A 21,539-nucleotide genomic window follows, 5' to 3' on the forward strand; every position below is an offset into this window, starting at 1 on the left:
GATTTTTTATTTTTTATAAACATGTATTTTTATCCCCAGGGGTACAGGTCTGTGAATCAGCACTCACCAAAGCACATACCCTCCCCAATGTCCATAACCCCACCCCTCCTTCTCCCAACCCCCCTCCCCCCAGCAACCCTCAGTTTGTTTTGTAAGATTAAGAGTCACTTATGGTTTGTCTACCTCCCAATCCTATCTTGTTTCATTGATTCTTCTCCTACCCACTTAAGCCCCCATGTTGCATCACCACTTCCTCATATCAGGGAGATCATATGATAGTTGTCTTTCTCTGCTTGACTTATTTCGCTAAGCATGATACGCTCTAGTTCCATCCATGTTGTCACAAATGGCAAGATTTCACTTCTTTTGATGGCTGCATAGTATTCCATTGTGTATATATACCACTTCTTCTTTATCCATTCATCTGTTGATGGACATCTAGGTTCTTTCCATAGTTTGGCTATTGTGGACATTGCTGCTATAAACATTCGGGTGCACGTGCCCCTTTGGATCACTATGTTTGTATCTTTAGGGTAAATACCCAGTAGTGCAATTGCTGGGTCATAGGGCAGTTCTATTTTCAACATTTTGAGGAACCTCCATGCTGTTTTCCAGAGTAGCTGCACCAGCTTGCATTCCCACCAACAGTGTAGGAGGGTTCCCCTTTCTCTGAATCCTCGCCAGCATCTGTCATTTCCTGACTTGTTGATTTTAGCCATTCTGACTGGTGTGAGGTGATATCTCACTGTGGTTTTGATTTGTATTTCCCTGATGCCGAGTGATATGGAGCACTTTTTCATGTGTCTGTTGGCCATCTGGATGTCTTCTTTTCAGAAATGTCTGTTCATGCTCTCTGCCCATTTCTTGATTGGATTATTTGTTCTTTGGGTGTTGAGTTTGCTAAGTTCTTTATAGATTTTGGACACTAGTCCTTTATCTGATATGTCGTTTGCAAATATCTTCTCCCATTCTGTCAGTTGTCTTTTGATTTTGTTAACTGTTTCCTTTGCTGTGGAAAAGCTTTTGATCTTGATGAAATCCCAATAGTTCATTTTTGCCCTTGCTTCCCTTGCCTCTGGCGATGTTCCTAGGAAGATGTTGCTGCGGTTGAGGTCGAAGAGGTTGCTGCCTGTGTTCTCCTCAAGGATTTTGATGGATTCCTTTCTCACATTGAGGTCCTTCAACCATTTTGAGTCTATTTTTGTGTGTGGTGTAAGGAAATGGTCCAATTTCATTTTTCTGCATGTGGCTGTCCAATTTTCCCAGCACCATTTATTGAAGAGGCTGTCTTTTTTCCATTGGACATTCTTTCCTGCTTTGTCAAAGATTAGTTGACCATAGAGTTGAGGGTCTATTTCTGGGCTCTCTATTCTGTTCCATTGATCTATGTGTCTGTTTTTGTGCCAGTACCATGCTGTCTTGATGATGACAGCTTTATAATAGAGCTTGAAGTCCGGAATTGTGATGCCACCAACTTTGGCTTTCTTTTTCAATATCCCTTTGGCTATTCGAGGTCTTTTCTGGTTCCATATAAATTTTAGCATTATTTGTTCCATTTCTTTGAAAAAGATGGATGGTACTTTGATAGGAATTGCATTAAATGTGTAGATTGCTTTAGGTAGCATAGACATTTTCACAATATTTATTCTTCCAATCCAGGAGCATGGAACATTTTTCCATTTCTTTGTGTCTTCCTCAATTTCTTTCATGAGTACTTTATAGTTTTCTGAGTATAGATTCTGTGCCTCTTTGATTAGGTTTATTCCTAGGTATCTTATGGTTTGTGGTGCAATTGTAAATGGGATTGACTCCTTAATTTCTCTTTCTTCTGTCTTGTTGGTGGTGTAGAGAAATGCAACTGATTTCTGTGCATTGATTTTATATCCTGACACTTTACTGAATTCCTGTACAACTTCTAGCAGTTTTGGAGTGGAGTCTTTTGGGTTTTCCACATATAGTATCATATCATCTGCAAAGAGTGATAATTTGACTTCTTCTTTGCCGATTTGGATGCCTTTAATTTCCTTTTGTTGTCTGAATGCTGAGGCTAGGACTTCTAGTACTATGTTGAATAGCAGTGGTGATAATGGATATCCCTGCCATGTTCCGGACCTTAGTGGAAAAGCTTTCAGTTTTTCTCCATTGAGAACGATATTTGTGGTGGGTTTTTCATAGATGGCTTTGATGATATTGAGGTATGTGCCCTCTATCCCTACACTTTGAAGAGTTTTGATCAGGAAGGGATGCTGTACTTTGTCCAATGCTTTTTCAGCATCTACTGAGAGTATCATATGGTTCTTGTTCTTTCTTTTATTGATGTGTTGTATCACATTGACTGATTTGCGAATGTTGAACCAACCTTGCAGCCCTGGAATAAATCCCACTTGGTCGTGGTGAATAATCCTTTTAATGTACTGTTGAATCCTATTGGCTAGTATTTTGGTGAGAATTTTCGCATCTGTGTTCATCAAGGATATTGGTCTATAGCTCTCTTTTTTGATGGGATCCTTGTCTGGTTTGGGGATCAAGGTGATGCTGGCCTCATAAAATGACTTTGGAAGTTTTCCTTCCATTGCTATTTTTTGGAACAGTTTCAGGAGAATAGGAATTAGTTCTTCTTTAAATGTTTGGTAGAACTCCCCCGGGAAGCCGTCTGGCCCTGGGCTTTTGTTTGTTTGGAGATTTTTAATGACTGTTTCAATATCCTTACTGGTTTTGGGTCTGTTCAGGCTTTCTACTTCTTCCTGGTTCAGTTGTGGTAGTTTATATGTTTCTAGGAATGCATCCATTTCTTCCAGATTGTCAAATTTGTTGGCGTAGAGTTGCTCATAATATGTTCTTATAATAGTTTGTATTTCTTTGGTGTTAGTTGTGATCTCTCCTCTTTCATTCATGATTTTATTTATTTGGGTCCTTTCTCTTTTCTTTTTGATAAGTCGGGCCAGGGGTTTATCAATTTTATTAATTCTTTCAAGGAACCAGCTCCTAGTTTCGCTGATTTGCTCTATTGTCTTTTTGGTTTCTATTTCATTGATTTCTGCTCTGATCTTTATGATTTCTCTTCTCCTGCTGGGCTTAGGGTTTCTTTCTTGTTCTTTCTCCAGCTCCTTTAAGTGTAGGGTTAGGTTGTGTACCTGAGACCTTTCTTGTTTCTTGAGGAAGGCTTGTACCACTATATATTTTCCTCTCAGGACTGCCTTTGTTGTGTCCCACAGATTTTGAACCATTGTATTTTCATTATCATTTGTTTCCATGATTTTTTTCAATTCTTCTTTAATTTCACGGTTGACCCATTCATTCTTTAGAAGGATGCTGTTTAGTCTCCATGTATTTGGGTTCTTTCCAAACTTCCTCTTGTGGTTGAGTTCTAACTTCAGAGCATTGTGGTCTGAAAATATGCAGGGAATGATCCCAATCTTTTGATACCGGTTGAGTCCTGATTTAGGACCGAGGATGTGATCTATTCTGGAGAATGTTCCATGTGCACTAGAGAAGAATGTGTATTCTCTTGCTTTGGGATGAAATGTTCTGAATATATCTGTGATGTCCATCTGGTCCAGTGTGTCGTTTAAGGCCTTTATTTCCTTGCTGATCTTTTGCTTGGATGATCTGTCCATTTCAGTGAGGGGAGTGTTAAAGTCCCCTACTATTATTGTATTATTGTTGATGTGTTTCTTTGATTTTGTTATTAATTGGTTTATATAGTTGGTTGCTCCCACGTTGGGGCCATAGATATTTAAAATTGTTAGATCTTCTTGTTGGACAGACCCTTTGAGTATGATATAGTGTCCTTCCTCATCTCTTATTATAGTCTTTGGCTTAAAATCTAATTGATCTGATATAAGGATTGCCACTCCTGCTTTCTTCTGATGTCCATTAGCATGGTAAATTCTTTTCCACCCCCTCACTTTAAATCTGGAGGTGTCTTCAGGCTTAAAATGAGTTTCTTGGAGGCAACATATAGATGGGTTTTGTTTTTTTATCCATTCTGATACCCTGTGTCTTTTGATTGGGGCATTTAGCCCATTAACATTCAGGGTAACTATTGAGAGATATGAATTTAGTGCCATTGTATCGCCTGTAAGGTGACTGTTACTGTATATTGTCTCTGTTCCTTACTGATCTACCACTTGTAGGCTCTCTCTTTGCTTAGAGGACTCCTTTCAATATTTCCTGTAGAGCTGGTTTGGTGTTTGCAAATTCTTTCAGTTTTTGTTTGTCCTGGAAGCTTTTAATCTCTCCTTCTATTTTCAGTGATAGCCTAGCTGGATATAGTATTCTTGGCTTCATGTTTTTCTCGTTTAGTGCTCTGAAAATATCATGCCAGCTCTTTCTGGCCTGCCAGGTCTCTGTGGATAAGTCAGCTGCCAATCTAATATTTTTACCATTGTATGTTACAGACTTCTTTTCCCGGGCTGCTTTCAGGATTTTCTCTGTCACTGAGACTTGTAAATTTTACTATTAGGTGACGGGGTGTGGGCTTATTCTTACTGATTTTGAGGGGAATTCTCTGAACCTCCTGAATTTTGATGCCCGTTCCCTTTGCCATATTGGGGAAATTCTCCCCAATAATTCTCTCCAGTATACCTTCTGCTCCCCTCTCTCTTTCTTCTTCTTCTGGAATCCCAATTATTCTAATGTTGTTTCGTCTTATGGTGTCACTTATCTCTCGAATTCTCCCCTCGTGGTCCAGTAGCTGTTTGTCCCTCTTTTGCTCAGCTTCTTTATTCTCTATCATTTGGTCTTCTATATCACTAATTCTTTCTTCTGCCTCATTTATCCTAGCAGTGAGAGCCTCCATTTTTTATTGCACCTCATTAATAGCTTTTTTGATTTCAACTTGGTTATATTTTAGTTCTTTTATTTCTCCAGAAAGGGCTTTTATATATCCTGAGAGGGTTTCTCTAATATCCCCCATGCCTTTTTCGAGCCCGGTTAGAACCTTGAGAATTGTCATTCTGAACTCTAGATCTGACATATTACCAATGTCTGTATTGATTAGGTCCCTAGCCTTCGGTACTGCCTCTTGTTCTTTTTTCTGTGGTGAATTTTTCCGCCTTGTCATTTTGTCCAGATAAGAGTATATGAAGGAGCAAGTAAAATACTAAAAGGGTGGCAACAACCCCAGGACAATATGCTTTAACCAAATCAGAAGAGATCCCAAATCATGAGGGGGGAGAAAGGGGATAAAAAGAGGTTCAAAAAGAAAGAAAGGAAAAAAAAGAAAAATAAATAAAGAAAAGAATTTAAAAAAAGAAAATGAATAAAGAAAAATATAAAAAGGAAAAATATATGTTAGATAAACTAGTTAAAAAACGTTAAAAAAGAAAAGAGTAAAAGTTAAAAAAAATTTAGCAGAAGAAGAGAAATAAAATGAAAAAGAAAAAAATTAAATTAACTGCAAGACTAAAAAAATCACAGGGAAAAAAAAAAAAAAAGAAAATCACAGGGAGAAAGCCATGAATTCCGTGCTTTGCTTTCTCCCCCTCTGGAATTCTGCTGCTCTCCTTGGTATTGAAACCGCACTCCTTGGTAGGTGAACTTGGTCTTGACTGGATTTCTTGTTGATCTTCTGGGGGAGGGGCCTGGTCTAGTGATTCTCAAGTGTCTTTGTCCCAGGCGGAATTGCACCGCCCTTACCAGGGGCCGTGGTGAGTAATCCGCTCGGGTTTGCTTTCAGGAGCTTTTGTTCCCTGAGCACTTTCCGTAGAGTTCCGGAGGATGGGAATACAAATGGCGGCCTCCCGGTCTCCGGCCCGGAGGAGCCGAGAGCCCGGGGCCCCACTCCTCAGTGCGCCCTCAGAGAACAGCGCCCAGTTACTCCCGTCTGCCTGACCTCTGGCTGCGCTCCGAGCTCACCGAGCCTGCGACCAGTTCAAGGTAACCCCGAGCTGTGATCTTCTTACTGTCGGCTCTGTCTCTGTAGCCGGCTTTCCTGTTCCAATACCTGCAAGCTCTGCGACACTCAGACACCCCCGATCCTTCTGTGACCCTGCGGGACCTGAGGCCACGCTGACCCCGCATGGGCTTCGTCCCGGTTTAGCCTCTGGAGCAATTTCCCTCAGCGGAACAGACTTTTAAAAGTCCTGATTTTGTGCGCTGTTGCTCCGCCGCTTGCCGGGAGCCGGCCCCTCCCCCCGGGGTCTATTTTCCCGTCACTTTGGATTCACTTCTCCGCCGGTCCTACCTTTCAGAAAGTGGTTGTTTTTCTGTTTTCAGAATTGCTGTTCTTCTCTTCGATCTGCCTATGGATTTGCAGGTGTTTGCAATCTTTAGATAAGCTATCTAGCTGATCTCCTGCTAGCTGATGTAGTCTCAGCCTGCTACTTCTCCGCCTTCTTGACTCCTCCAAGAAAGAATGTACTCTTTGTTGTGTTTTCTTCCACTCAGCGTAATTATTTTGAGGATCACTAGTGTTGGTGTATGTATCGGTAACTCATTCCTTTTTTATCCCAGCATTATTCTGTTGTATAGACAGCACCATTTGTTTATCCATTAATCATTTATTTGTTGGTAAAATGTTTCCAGTTTGGGGCTATTATACATATGGCTGCTATGAACACTCATATATGAGTTTTCATTTGGACGTCGGCTTTCTTTTCCTCTTGGGTAATGACCTAGGAGTGCAATGCGTGGACCAGTGGCAGGTGTCTATTTAACTCCAGAAGCTGACAGACTGTTTTCCAAATTGTAGCATCTCACATTCTCACCAACCCTGTGTGTTTCAATCCCTCCACAGTGTCACCATTCTAATAAGTACATAGCGATATCTTATTTTGCATTTCTCTAATAAATGATACTGGGCATGTCTTTCCGTGTTTATCTGACATATATCCTTTTGGAGAAGTTTCAATCTTTGCCTCCTTTTAAAATTGAGCTCTGTTACCCATTGAATACCTTCTGAATACAAGTCCTTTCTCAGATATAATCATTGCCAATATTTTTTTCCCAGTCTATAGCTTTATTTTTGTTGTCTTATGGGTGATGTTTTTCAAAGAGAAGTTTCTAAGATTGATGAAATTCAATTTATCTTATGAATTGTTTGTTTCATATTGTATTTAAGAAATCTCTGCCCAGCCCGACGTCACAAAAATTTCCTCTATGTTTTCTTCAAGCAGCATTTAGTTTATATTTGGGTATGTGATCCATTTTGGGTCTTTACAGATGATTTAAAAAACAAATCAAAGGTTTTTTGTTTTGTTTTATAATGGTTGTGTATGAACATCCATTTGTTCTGGTACCATATGTAAAACAGACCATGTGCTCTTCACTGAATTGATTTGAATCTTTGTTGAAAATCATTCGTCCATGTATATGTATGGGTCTATTTCTGGCCTCTATTCTATTCTATTATTCTATTCGTCTGCCTTCCATTAATAACATACCCTCTTGATATAGTACCTTAACAGTAAGTCTTCAAATCAATTAATGCTAGCTCTCCAACTTAGTTCTTTTCCAAATTTATCTTGTCTATTCTAGTCTAGCTCCTTTGCATTTTCATTTGGATTAATTTGCTTATCAATTTCTATAAAAAATTTTGCCAAGATTTTGACTGGGATCTCTGTGGAGAATAAAGACATCTTAACAATGTAAAGACTTCCAATCCACACACAGGGTGTAGCTCTCCTTTTTTTTTTCTTTTTTTTTTGGATATTCTTTGACTTTTCTCAAAAATATTTTACAGTTTTCAGTACAGAGATCTTTCATATTTTTTTCAGATATATCACCAAGTGTTTCTTATTTTTGATGTTATTCTAAGTAGATTTTATTGTATCTGCTGACTGATGTTAATCTTGCTAGTCCATGGACTACATTTAGAATAAAAGATTCTCATGGAGTTGCTCCCAATATTTACATTTCAAGGATATATGTATATACTTTAAATACATATTTGTATTTCTTCTATATTACATGTGAAAATGATTTTTCCTTTTCTGAAATTGTTTGTAGGTGGTTACATCATTTGTAAATGTCATGTTAGAAATCATACAGAAGGATTTTAGAAAATATCTATTATAATGAGGGTGTGAAGAGTTTGACAAGGTTAAGAACTACTGCTCTAAGCCATTTTGCCAATAATTTCCATGAAACTGAATGTTTAAATATCATTTGATAGGACATACTCTGATGTTATAAATTAGCAAAAGGATATCAAGAAACAACTATCAATGGCAGTTGCTAATGCCAATTGCACTAACAAGAAAAATAAAAACAGCAACAAGAAATACAAAAAATAATTTAAGAAAATTTTCATCTTTTTATGATCCAAGGGGCAAAAATAATACAGAATTGGAACTCAGCAAGCTTGTGTACTGTCCTGGCTATACCATTACATACTGTCTTTGTGAATCAGAACAATTTATCTAAATCTTTCGTCTCTAGATTTCTGCAATTTTTAAATGACAGGTTAAGAAGAGATGATCTACTCTCATTTTTTCTACTGTAGAAATCTATTATGCATACAAGTCAACAAGTACAAGCCACTACTGGTTCATTAAATTACTACTATGATCTCTTCTTTGCCCAGAATACCTAGGATTTGATCTAAGCTCTGATATTAAACAGCAGAATAACAATGGGCTACTTGTTTTACCCCCTACACTTAAGTTTTTCATCGGTACGAGATAATAGCCCCTTCTCTACAGAGCTGTAAGAATTAAAGGTCAATGCAAAGCACTTAGAACAGCACACTAAGGAAGCAATGAAGAAGTGTTACAACTGCTTTTATTTGTAGTATCACAAACTCCCTTTCCTTAAAGTTATTTAACATTACAGATGAAGATTTACATGATCTCCCAAACCTTAACTAGAGAAGAAATATGGTGTCCCATATAACAGTAAGTAAGGAAAAAGGCACAGCTTTGGATCCCATAAATAAATATACTTTTTTTTTTTTTTTAAATAAATGAGCAGGTAAACTTCCTTCCTTCACTAAACTACTATAAGGGACAGGCTTCCAAATATCTTCCCTTTGGATAAATAATACTTTTCTGAAAATAAGTTATTTATAATTAAATGAAACTCCTGAGGTAAGGACATTGTTATTGTTCAAGAACTGCTTCTCTCATATTTGTACACAAAGACACTAGCAGGACATTCTAAGGCAACTATGAAAAATTAAAAAGCTGATCCTTTACCATCTTGTGAAGAACTAAGAGAATTGAGCTGTATAAAATTCAGTCAATCTCTAAGTGGTATTCTATCCATTAAGTGCATCCCAAATGTGTTTCAAGAAAGATTTCCTTGGGGATGCCTGGGTGGCTCAGTTGGTTAAGCAGCTGCCTTTGGCTCAGGTCATGATCCCAGCATCCTGGGATCGAGTCCCACGTGGGGCTCCTTGCTCGGCAGGGAGCCTGCTTCTCCCTCTGTCTCTGCCTGCCATTCTGTCTGCCTGTGCTCGCTCTCACTTCCTCTCTCTCTCTGACAAATAAATAAATAAATAAATAAATAAATAAATAAGATTTCCTGGGTGGAAAAGAGAACATTTGTTAAACTGTGTTTAATTTATTCTTTTATCTGTGCACAGGATAAATAATGGAAACTGCTCCCTGGTTATCACATTTTGTGTTTAATAATTATCTGAAGAACTTGATAAAATTCAGAATCCTGTCTCCAGCCCCCAAAATTCTGATTGGTAATACCCAGCTTTAAGATACTTCTCAAGTCATTCTGATCCTAGCAGCTCCCAGATAAAACTCTGAGAAACTGCCTACACAAACAAATAATCCTGAAAGATAATAACAATTATCTTTGTATATGTATTATGTCTCTTACCTAAGAAAAAGGGCTCCCCAAATACTCTACCTCATATGTCCAACAAGGGTCTAGAGCCAGGCACAAAAGCTGGTGACATTTAGTTTAAAAAATGAGAAAAAAAAAATTGTGGGGTTTTTTTTTGTTTAGTTTTAGGTTTTTTATTTTTTGGGGTCTTGGGGGGGTTTGCTTAAGTACATTCTATGGTAAAACAAAGGTAAAAGATTCAATATATACTTTAGGAAACAAACTAAAAACAGATTTCAGAATTTCAAATTACTATAGTTAATATAATTTCACACTTCCTACTCCCAGAAGTTTAAGAAAAGAAACAGAGTCACGGTATAATTAAAACACATGGATGAACTAATCCTTCTGTTCCCACAGCTAAATTATGGTCTAAAACAATACACAGACTAAAACTTGGCAAAATGCTCATCTTTATCAACCACCAGATGATTAGCAGAGCTTACCTACAGTACAAAGTAAGCACTGCTTCTAGAAGAGCTGTCTGAGGAATACCTGGGCCAGAATGACATAGATAAAAATAAGGTACCACAACCACTGAGACAGAATTTCTGGGCTTAGGTCCTGGGACTTGACATTTTAACAAGATTCCCTGGTGATTTTTAAGTGCACTAAAGATTGAAAATCAGTGCTAAAGGAAGGAATTACTTGTAACAGAAGAATGAAGACAGCAGTGTAACACCCTTAAATATATTAGTAAATGCTGTAAGTTGGACTTTATTTGCAAATTAAGACAATAATGTAATACCACTACCTACCTAATAAAATGGCTAAAATCCAAAAAAACCCCTGAGAACTATCAAATGTTGGTGAGAACGCTCAACAGTGTCATTGCTGGGAGGAATGCAAAACGGGTCAACCACTTTGAAAGATGGTTTGGTGGTTTCTTTTTTTTTTTTTTTTTAAAGATTTTATTTATTTATTTGACAGAGAGATCACAAGTAGGCAGAGACGCAGGCAGAGAGAGAGAGGAGGAAGCAGGCTCCCCGCTGAGCAGAGAGCCCGATGTGGGGCTCGATCCCAGGACTCTGAGATCATGACCCGAGCTGAAGGCAGAGGCTTTATCCCATTGAGCCACCCAGGCGCCCCTGGTGGTTTCTCTACAAAGCTAAACACAGGCTTATCATAGGATGCAGCAACTGCACTCCCTGGTATTTACCCAAAGGAGCTGAAGACTTATATCTACACAAAAACCTGCACATGGATGTTTACAGCAGCTTTATTAGTAACTGCCAAAAACTGGAAACAGCCAAGATGTCCTGCAATAAATGACACATCCACAATTAATATCAGTGACAAAAAAGGACTTATCAAACCTTGGAAAGATATGGAAGAACATTAAATGCATATGGCTAAGGAAAAGAAGCCAATTTAGAAAGGCTACACACTGGAGGACTCCAACTCTATGATTTTTTGGAAAAGGCAAAATTATGGAGACAGTAAATGATTAGTAGTTGTCAGGGATTATGGGGAAAGAAGAATGAAAAGGTAGAGCGCAGGGCTTAGGGCAGTGAAACTACTCTGTATGAAGCTGGAATGGTTGATGCATGTCATTATGCCTTTATTAAAACCCAAAGAACTATACAACACAAAGAGCGAACCTTAATGCAAACAATGAGCTATAGCTAATAATAATGTATGAAATTTGGTTCATTTAATTATAATTTAAAAAACCCAAAACTATTTCAATCATTATGGGGCAGGATGTGAAACTGGCATTCTGTATTACATATATCCATACATTCTGCATCCCGGTGACTTTGGCCAAGGATCTAAGAAGCATTAGATCCTTAGACAGCGCTTCCAGAAAGAGGACTTATTCTGTGTTGTTTATAATCTCTGCAGATCAGCTGGTGGTCAACAAAGATCAGCATTTTGCCAATTCTATACAATGAATTTATAAAGCAAGACGTTAATAACAAGAGAAGCTGTGTATATGTCTGCCCGGATTGGAGGTGATTATATGAAACTCTGTATACTATCTGTTCAATTAGTCTATAAATTTATACTTTAAAAAGGTCTATTATTGTTTTAATTAAAAAATAATTTTAAAAAACAAAAAAGAGCCACTGTACAGCATCAGTTCACAGCAATACCAAGGGGAGGCTTCCGCACTGATGCCTGGACTTTGTCATACTTTGAGAGCTGGCCAGAAAGGAGAGAGACAACAAACACACATGACTGTAACAAAAGAAAAAGTGGAATCTATGTAATACATCATAAACACATCAAGTTGAGCAGACCTGCAAGTGGAGATGCACAGGGCCTGCACACGGACAATCACATTTCCAGCAGTGCTTTCCAGCAGTGCTCAGAGCATGACACACACCAGAGCTGGCCTCCATCCTGGGAAGCAGTGGCCCACATCCTTGCTTCTCTTCATTTTCTCTCCTGAGAACTGTCAGCTCTAAATGGTCTTGACTCCCAGAAAAAACCCACTGAAAGCTACCTCAAGGTCAAGCCCAGCCCCTACACTATTAGCACAGCCTTCCTACCTTGGTGTGTCCTCCCCCATGGTCCACTGACAAAGCCCAGTTTACAAAGTCCATCTGTATGTCCAAGATCAATCAAGTTAGCTATGGGCAGTTACATGTCTAACCTGTGCTCCTCAGTCATCTGGACATCCTATCCTCAAAAGAAATACACAAGACTCTGCATTCCAAAATCACCTCCTCCAGGAACCTTCCTAGAACTCCCAGGGAATCTTGTTGGGTTCTGAACCTACCAAGTATCTAAGAGGCCCAGAGGGGAACACTGAGGTCTGTTTGCCTTCCTTGTTCCACCCTGGGGCACGGTGCTCAAAGCCGAGAGGGACTTCTGCCATGAACAAAGTAAGAGCCCAATACCAGCCTGTGAGAATGAAGTGGGCCCCTTCAAATGCTGCCCAGCCTCTTTGCCACCTGAGGATGGGGGAGGGAGGGCAGAGCACCCATGGAGCAGCCACTCCCTGGGGCTGCTTCTTCCAAAAGCCCTCAGCCTCTCAGCAATTATGGCCAATGCCTCTAAGCTGTGCCTGAGAACAGCTGGCTCAGGTAGGGCCCTGTTCCTTATCAAGTCTATGTGAGAGTACCTTAATGGCCTTCAAACCAGCCCTAAAGGGCTGGTTGGCACCTATGATGAGCTGAATTGTATATATCCCCCCCAAAATTCATATGTTGAAGCTCTCACCCCCAGTATCTCAGAATGTGACTATATATGGAGATGGGGCCTTTTAAGAGGCAATTAGGATTAAATAAAGTCATACGGGTGTGCCTATGCTAATCTGACAGATGTCCTGATAAGAAGGGGTGATTAGGACACAAGGACAGAGACACTGGGGACGTGTGCACACAGAGGAAAGAGTATGAGGTCATGGCAAGAAGACAACCATCTGTAAGCTGGGAGGAGAAACTTCAGAAGAAACCAACTCTAACAACACCTCCATCTTGAACTTCCAGCCTCCAAAATGCCTAAGAAAATAAATTCCTAGTTCTCAAGTCAACCAGGCTATAGTATTTTGCTACAGTGTCCACCAATCATCACCTAATAGACAAATGAAGGAAGAGACGAACTTCAGAAACAGTAATACTTGAGAACACAAAAAAATTCACAGAAGTATATTTGTGATTGTTATTTGCATTCTCAATTTGTACCACCCATCTATACCAGAATCTATGAAGTTCCAAGAATTCAGACACAATTTACATTAGAGAAATAAAAAAAAAAAATCTGAGTATTAGCCTTCTAAAAGGAGTCAATAAAAAACATTCTTAATATGGGAGCCTCGATGACTCAGTCAGTCAAGAGGCTGACTCTTGATTTCCAGCTCAGGTCATGACCTCAGGGTTGTGAGACTGAGCCCCACATCAGGCTCCATGCTTGGCATGGAGTCGGCTTGTCCCTCCCCCCTCTGCTCCTCCCCCTGCTCCCACTCTTTCTCTCTAAAATAAATAAATGAGTAAAATATTTTTAAAAAGCTTCCTATAAAGAACAAGTTCTTCTAATATTTTGAGAATGTTAACTGGCTTTTAAAAATAAAAATTATAGGGATGCCTGGGTGGCTCAGGTGGTTAAGCGTCTGCCTTCAGCTCAGGTCATGATCTCAGGGTCCCACATCAGGCTCCCTGCTCAGCAGAGAGCCTGTTTCTCTCTCTTGCTCTGCCTGCTCCTCCTCCTGCTTGTGTTCTCTCTCTCTCTTTGACAAATAAAATTTTTTTTAAAAATTAAAATTATAAAGTAGCCTGTGAGGTAATATAACCACTATATACTACTAGAAACCTAAACAAGTGCTTTTCCAATGGTAGTGTTTATACACAGCTCTACTAAGGCCCCTCTGGTATGCTGCACAAGACCCAGGGGAGGTCAATCAGACATGCTCCCCTGGGAATAAGGCTCAGAGCACCTGACTTGAACTAACCTCACCAGCACAACTCCACTGTTGCCTTTTCTCACACTGAGGTTCTGTGTGAGATTCTGTTTGATTAACAATTCCACCGAATTAAAAAATACGTATGTGAAAACCAGTGGACTAAGCCATTATTCCAGTTATTTCAAAATTTAAAATCAGGAATCTCATCTATAATTATCACATACATGGAATAAATTATAATTATCTTCCTCTCTCGATAAAATATCTGAGTAAGGAAGGACACATGCTCATCATTTAAAAATACATAACAAGGGTAGAGAACATTACAAAGAGCTTGAAGAGGAGTTTTTTCCCCAGATGCAATATACTAATTATTACATAAAAACATAACATATTGTGATAGCAATGCTTCTACCAGTAATTCTGTATGCCTTACAGTCCTCTGTTGGTTAATCTTTACAGCATTCCTTTGTTGGCTGAGAAGGAAAGATGTTCCTTTCCATACGGTAGAAAACCGAGAATAAAGTTAGTAATATAAGAGTAAATGCAGAAATCATGCTTTGTGCTTCTTAAGCAATGTGATCGAGCAGACCTGAATAAGTAAGGAGCAGTCCTTACTCCATCTCTTCCTGACTGTTTATTAGCACTCTCAAACTGCTTCCCCTCCATAAAAGGGTTTAATAGTTTTGTGGAGATTAAAGAAAACATTGTGTATAAAGTGCCCAGTAGTACTTTGCACATAACAGATGTTCAGTACATGCCTTCCCATTCACACCTTCCCTGCAATAACCCATGAGGCAGTCTTACAAATGGAATGGATGAGCGCTTAGGAACATCAAGGAAGAGTGCACTGTGTGCATTATTTCCTTAAAGTACTGGACTCCTCTTACAAATGACATTTTGACAGTGATGTTTAAAGACTTCTCCTAGTTTTTACGGGTGACACCCCCCCTCCAATGCCCACAATCAACTCTTCTCAAATCCGTATTTTCTAGCATGATAGAAACAGAAATGACAGCCCTTCCAGGACCAATTAGAATGAAAACAAACAGCAATGCTATATAAAATATCCTTTCATTATCAATTAAAAATAAATCCTGTGTAAGTTTAAAAATCTATTTTTATTTTTAATATATTTTGGCAACAAGCTAATTTTTAATAATTGTTAATTTATATATTAATATTTAAAAGAATAATCTGTTTAGGCAAGAAACTATTCCGTGTGACCCTAAATAAAAGAGTTAGGAAGATAAATCTACGCCTAGCACAGAGTCAGATCTCAATAAATTATCTGTCACATGAAAAAAGGGAAAACCTACTACCAGTTTTACAATAATAGAAGGAAAATGCTGAGAATAACTAGAGAGATTTTAAATGGAACTTTCCAATTAAGAAGAAGCTCAAGTACAAAGAAAGCAAATAACTTGTCTATAATTATAAGAAAGATAGCAAAATCAAGAAAAAAACAGCCATCTTAAAGCCAAATTTATTTTTTTAATCATCTCTTAGACCCTACAGTTTATGAATATGGAGAATTGACCACTTAATAGGAAAAAAGATGACCCTACTTTTCTATTTAGTTTTACATTTAATCAAATGCACCAATTATGCATAGCAATTAAGAAATGAGACAAATAAAAGACCCCAACTATACAAACAAGAGAATTTGTGGCATAATATGAATATGATTTTCCTGGTCTTCATCAACAAATTAAATTGCTATAGATGACTTTATAATGGATAGATAAAATTAAATTTTATAAAAATTTAAATAAAATTAAATTTATAAAAAAAAACAGAATTACTTAAACTTAAAAATCAACATTTTTTTTGAAAAATATGCATCAGGCCTAGTCTATGTACTTCACATATTTTAACCTCGAATATGAAATCTTTACCATAATCCTACGAAACAAAGAAGGGTCTTACAATCCCCACTTTACAAATGAGGAAACTGAGGCACAGAGAAGTAAAATTAACAAGCTCAAGGTAACAGAGCATAACACCCAGGCAATCTGGCACCAAAGCCCACACTCTTAACACCATGCTATCCTGTTTTAAACTGTATGATTATTTTTAAATAAAATATATTTTATAAAAACCTAATACTAGTTTCCATTTAACATGCAAAGCTCAAGATATTTATATAATAGTTACTAGTATTTCTAGCTATATAGAATGAACATTTTATTTATGTAGCATTTTAGGAACACCTTTATAAGAAGACCACAAAATCCATAAAAAATTCACAGGTTACATACTAAAGACACAATTTTAAGGCATTTTCAGATGCTCTTCTATGGATGATTTTAACTGATAAAAGAAAACCTACATATCCTATGGATATTAGTGTTAGTCAATCTAAAGAGTCCATCATTAGCTCTCAAATTATTTAGGAATATATAAAAAAAGAAATGAGACTGCTTTAGATGCCATTGTTGGTATGCAATTAACATATTATTTAAATATCAGTTAAAATACCTTTTTATAAAAAATGTTGATCAAACTGACTTAATTCTAGAGAACAGAAAAAATATGTGAATTATGATTCAAAACCAGTATTAAAAGCAAGGTGGAGTTATAGGCCTGATAATCTAAAAGTGGTCATCAGACCTGTAATTCTGTTCAAACTTTGGTTATACCACCATTTAAAAAAGAAGATTAAACAACCACAGAGTAAGCAGAAAAGGAAATCCAAGTCTAATATCATCTACATTTTTCTATCTCTGCTGACAAAGTCCATTGCCAGTACATGCTGTAAAGAGAAATATTACTGAAGAATAAACAAAACCTGTTTTTTGAACTTCTTCACACCTAAGTCTTTGCTGCCTACCTGAAATCCATGCTTGCCTCTCCACCATGTGCTTAACACTTTTGGGGGCATGTCAATAACAGAAACGATGTCTCCCACCTACAAGGAAGAATTTTAAGTGAAACCTTTTAGTCAAATTTTAAACCAATTGTTATGTCTAGAATTTAAAATCTGAACTAGAAGAAAAAATTAAAGTAAATCCTTATTCTCAGGATAATTATTTCTGGAAAAACATAATACCTTTTTCTGTAAAAAATTTAATAATCTTTACCATCTGTAAAGAAGAGTTCTAAAAAAAGTTAAGAAGCACGAAGATGGGGATCCAAGCAACATATGTGCAGGAACTTCAGAAAGCCAAATTTAGACCATATGATTTTTGAATGCCAGGTGTCATACCACCATCACCACTTCTGCTAAAATATTGTTACTGTTACTAAAAGGGATGAGATCCACTTACAAGGGACAGTTTAAAGCATTCATATTTAGAACAACCATAGCTTTTATTAATAACATTTAGTGTACTGTTTTGAGCATTTGATATATTTTATTTAATCATATAACAAAGGCTTGCAATGTCTACAATCACCTGGTTACCCACAGTAAGTATAAAGTTGGATGACAACTATACTTTTTTCAATAGATGGTACAATATAACATTTTCACTTAATAGCCTACTTTCTTCACTCTAAATGACAAACTAGTCAGTGTATACAAACTTTTGCAAAATCATAAGTACAAAAATCATAATGATAGTTTCAAACAATATATTGAATGGGAGTTACACTCTTCAAACAAAATAAGTTACGATTTCTAGGTTAAAACATAGTAAAGTACTTCAGAACAGTATTACTATGGTATACATATTGCTTTAAGAATTTTTCTTTGTATATTAACAACTGATCTCTCAGGCCATGAAAGAGTTATCTTCACTTCATTCTTGCTAACAGACATGGCATCTTTCAAGACGTGCATTCCTTTATGTATGGAACCTAAAACTCTGTATCGTTTTTTCTTAAACTGAGCAACTGTTAGCAGTTTTTTTGCCTCATCAGTCAATATTAAAGAAACTTAATTCTCCTCCTTTTGTATCTGATAGCAAGAAATGTTCTTTTCACTTTTCATCTGTTCTTTAACTCAATCTTTGAACAAACAATGAGAAGAAAGTATCATTGGTTATCGTTTTTAGTACTAAAAACACAAAGACAAAAGACTGACTCTCAAGGTCATGGAGATAAACAGGATAACAACTCTGACTGAGTGTAATAAGTGAAATGTCAGGGATAGGAGTGCTGGGCTGGCTCAGTCATGGAGCATGCAACTCTTGATCTCGAGGTTGTGGGTTCAAGCCCCATATTAGATGTAGCGATTACTTAAATATAAAATTAAAAAAAAAAAAAAAAGAAAGAAAGAAAAAAGAAAGTCAATCCAGGCTATTTGGGGATAGGTATTTGCACAGAGTAGGAAGAAGATCAAAGATGACTTCCTAAAAGAAATGGGAGATACAAGCTGAATTTTCAAGGATGAATATGGTCATTTAATAAAAATAGATGGCATTCCAGGCTGAAAGACAATGAAGTACAGGAAAAGGGCCTGAGTCTTTAGTCATTTACCTCTAAAGTCAATTCGTCAGGGGCCCGAGCAGTGTACCTCTTGATAACGTGGGCAGCACCAACAGCAGGAGTGTTAATGGATGATTCCTCATGAACTAGAAGATGATTTCCCTTATTATCAATCTATAACAAAGAAAATGAACTATGAGATGGTTAAAGACATGGGACTTGCAAAACTTTCTTTGACTATTCATAAAAAGCATTCAATTTGATTTTGAGAAACCACACCTGAAGAATCTTTAAAAAACTACTATTATATATTGATACTTAGTGTATACTAGTCATTGTGCTGTGCACAGAACATGATTTAATCCTCATAACTCTAAAAGATACTTAACACCATTATCATCATTTAAAGATGAAGATGCTAAAGCTAAAAGAGGTTATATAATTCATGAGAAATTAAATAATTTGTCCAAGATCACACAGCCAAAAATGGAAGAGCCAATATCTTAATGCAGGTTGGCTCTAAGTTCCATATTCTATTTTCCATCCTGTCTTCCAATTTCTACTGAGAGGACAGATTAATATAATTTTACATATGCAAATTAAGGAGAAATACCTAGCATATTTTCTGGATACTGTAATATGCAATACTTAATCTTAAATTGGACTCTTCAAAAGGTGAATTATCTCTTGCTCATAAATAATTGAAAAGTATTTTCAATTACTAAGTCAATTAAATACACACACACACATATATACACACACACACACACACTATATATATATATATATATATATATATATATATATATATATCCACACACATTAATACATTAAATACCAAAGTAAGAGGTGCCATTGCAATTTACAAGATATATTTAAATTAGTTTACTGGATTCTCAAAGAAAGATAGATCTGAGATAAAAAATCCTTAATGTATCACTTTATCTTTCCAAAAAATAAGAATAAACTCCTTTTCTTGGATTCCTGAAACTCAATAGCTATCAAAATTAAATTAATATTAAATTTCTGAAGTAGACAGTTTAAAAATAAATTTTGATACGAGGTGAATTGGATAATACCTCCATCCAAGTAAGGGCAGGTCCACAATTGATCTTGTTGCCAGCAATTGCTGAAAGGCGGGACAGGTAAGCCATAAGCATCTGAGTGACAGACTAAAGGGAAAGAAAAGATTCAGTGGTAACTCAAAGTCAAGATGCAGCACTCTGTTCAAGTAACTGGGGAAAAATCTGCAGATTTTTAGGCATTTTAATAGTTATAGGGGATTCTTCACAGAGGCTCAAGAGTTCCATTAAGTGAAACCACAGGCACTTACACAGGAATCCCCTGTCTTGTAAAGAACTTTAACTGCTATCTCCTTGTCATCAGGGGTCATACTAGTTTATAGCTTCTAACCTTATTGCTGTCTTTAATTTTATACTGAAAATATAAAAAAGATAATTATAGCAGACACAGACGTACTTGGCCTTTTCTGCCCAACCTCCTCCTGGCTACCTTGAAACTCTCCGGGACCTGCTGTAATCTTCCATGCATGCAGCTGTGACAGGACAGCCACGTTCATGTGCAATTGCACACCATGGGTCCGTGGAATGGTCCAGGACCAATTAGCTGTCCTAACAAGAGTTATAGTAAGAATTAGGAATTATGATACAAAATTTCAACTCATTCTGGTGGCTGTCTTAAAAAGAGAGAATAAAAACCTGGGAACTTTTCTTGGTGGCCATGTCCTGAGACAGCCTGAGAAAGAAAAATGTGACAAGTAGGTGGAGATGGGAAACGGAGATGGACTTCAAGATTCCCTATGATACAAAAGAATCTGTGACTTTAAGATGTTCCTGAGACCCTGCTGCTGTGTCAGTTCTTACAAGACTGAGGAGATCGCTACTTTGTCCTACCTTCTTAACTGCCTTGGAATTAATTAGAAATTTGAAAGGGCTTCCCCTCGGGATGTGAAAAGTACCTGCACTCTTTTCAAGCATCCAACGCGCCTGCTGAGGAGTCTAATGTCAAAACAATTCTTATTTTTTTAAGAAAGCGTTTTGCTCTCCAAAATCTTTCTGGGTTTTCTGTTTTGGCATTTTGAAATTTCACTATAGTGTCTCTAAATGCATATCTTTCCAGTCATCATACTTAGCACTTACTGGGCCCATCTGATCTGAAACATGACTTTTTTTAGTTTTAGGGAGTTTCTTATATTAATTTTTAATTACTTCCATCTACTGTATCCTCATAGAACTCCTAAAAAAGGGAAGTAGGAACTTCAGGATCTATTCTCTGTGATTTCCATTATTCTCCCCCAACTTTTCATCCTTCTCTCTGTTCTGGAGCTATATTCTTAAAAAATTTGCTCTCCCAGCTCACTAATGCTCTCTTCATCTGTGTCCATGTTGCACACAGTCCAACTATTCAGGTCTGTGATGACTAAAATGAACTTAAGTAAGCACATGTTCATTTCTAAGATCTCTGATTTTTTTATTTTTATACAACTCTGCTCTCATTCCACGGCTGATCACCTTACTTTCTCTCTGAGGACAGCCTTGTTTGCTCTTTTCAGTTATTTTATTTATTTAGCTTATACAATCAAGACTTCTAGTTTGTCTTCTTCAATCCTCTTGTACATGTTTTTTCTACTGTATTTGCTCATCTCCATAAATCTTACCCCACCCACTCCCAAAGATTCCTCACAATTTTGATGGTTGTTCTCTTCTGATGTTTTAAAGAATCTCTTCTCATTTAAATTTTTAAAAAATTTTTTCTCTTTTTACTAGAAGTATGGCAGGAGTGGAGGTAAGGGCACAGATAACGGCATGTCATCATAAACTACGCCTTTCTCTAATTATTAGGGAGGTCAACATTTTTCCATATTTTTGCTTCCATATTTTTTGTTCCCTTTAAAGAATGGTCTGCTCATATAGGTAGTGTGTTTATATATTATGAATTTTTTTATAGAATTACACTCCAAACCTACTTTATTTTTTTTAAGATTTTATTTATTTATTTGATAGACAGAAATCACAAGCAG

At 37.1% G+C, this 21,539-nt stretch overlaps 1 protein-coding gene across 6 annotated transcripts in view; it reads right to left on the reverse strand.

Annotated features, from left to right (window-relative positions):
• The window catches only part of ARHGAP32 (Rho GTPase activating protein 32), a 296,673-nt gene that overhangs the window by 74,993 nt on the left and 200,141 nt on the right, over positions 1–21,539 (reverse strand). For all 6 annotated transcript variants that reach the window (XM_032356447.1, XM_032356450.1, XM_032356448.1 and 3 more), the window contains 3 exons: positions 19,579–19,671; positions 18,551–18,673; positions 16,962–17,039 (listed from right to left, as the gene is read on the reverse strand). In XM_032356447.1, coding sequence (XP_032212338.1) covers positions 16,962–17,039; positions 18,551–18,673; positions 19,579–19,671 — 294 coding nt within the window. The remainder of the gene's footprint in view (positions 1–16,961; positions 17,040–18,550; positions 18,674–19,578; positions 19,672–21,539) is intronic.

The sequence above is a fragment of the Mustela erminea genome, chromosome 9, assembly GCF_009829155.1.
Source record: "Mustela erminea isolate mMusErm1 chromosome 9, mMusErm1.Pri, whole genome shotgun sequence".
Lineage (NCBI taxonomy): Eukaryota > Metazoa > Chordata > Mammalia > Carnivora > Mustelidae > Mustela > Mustela erminea.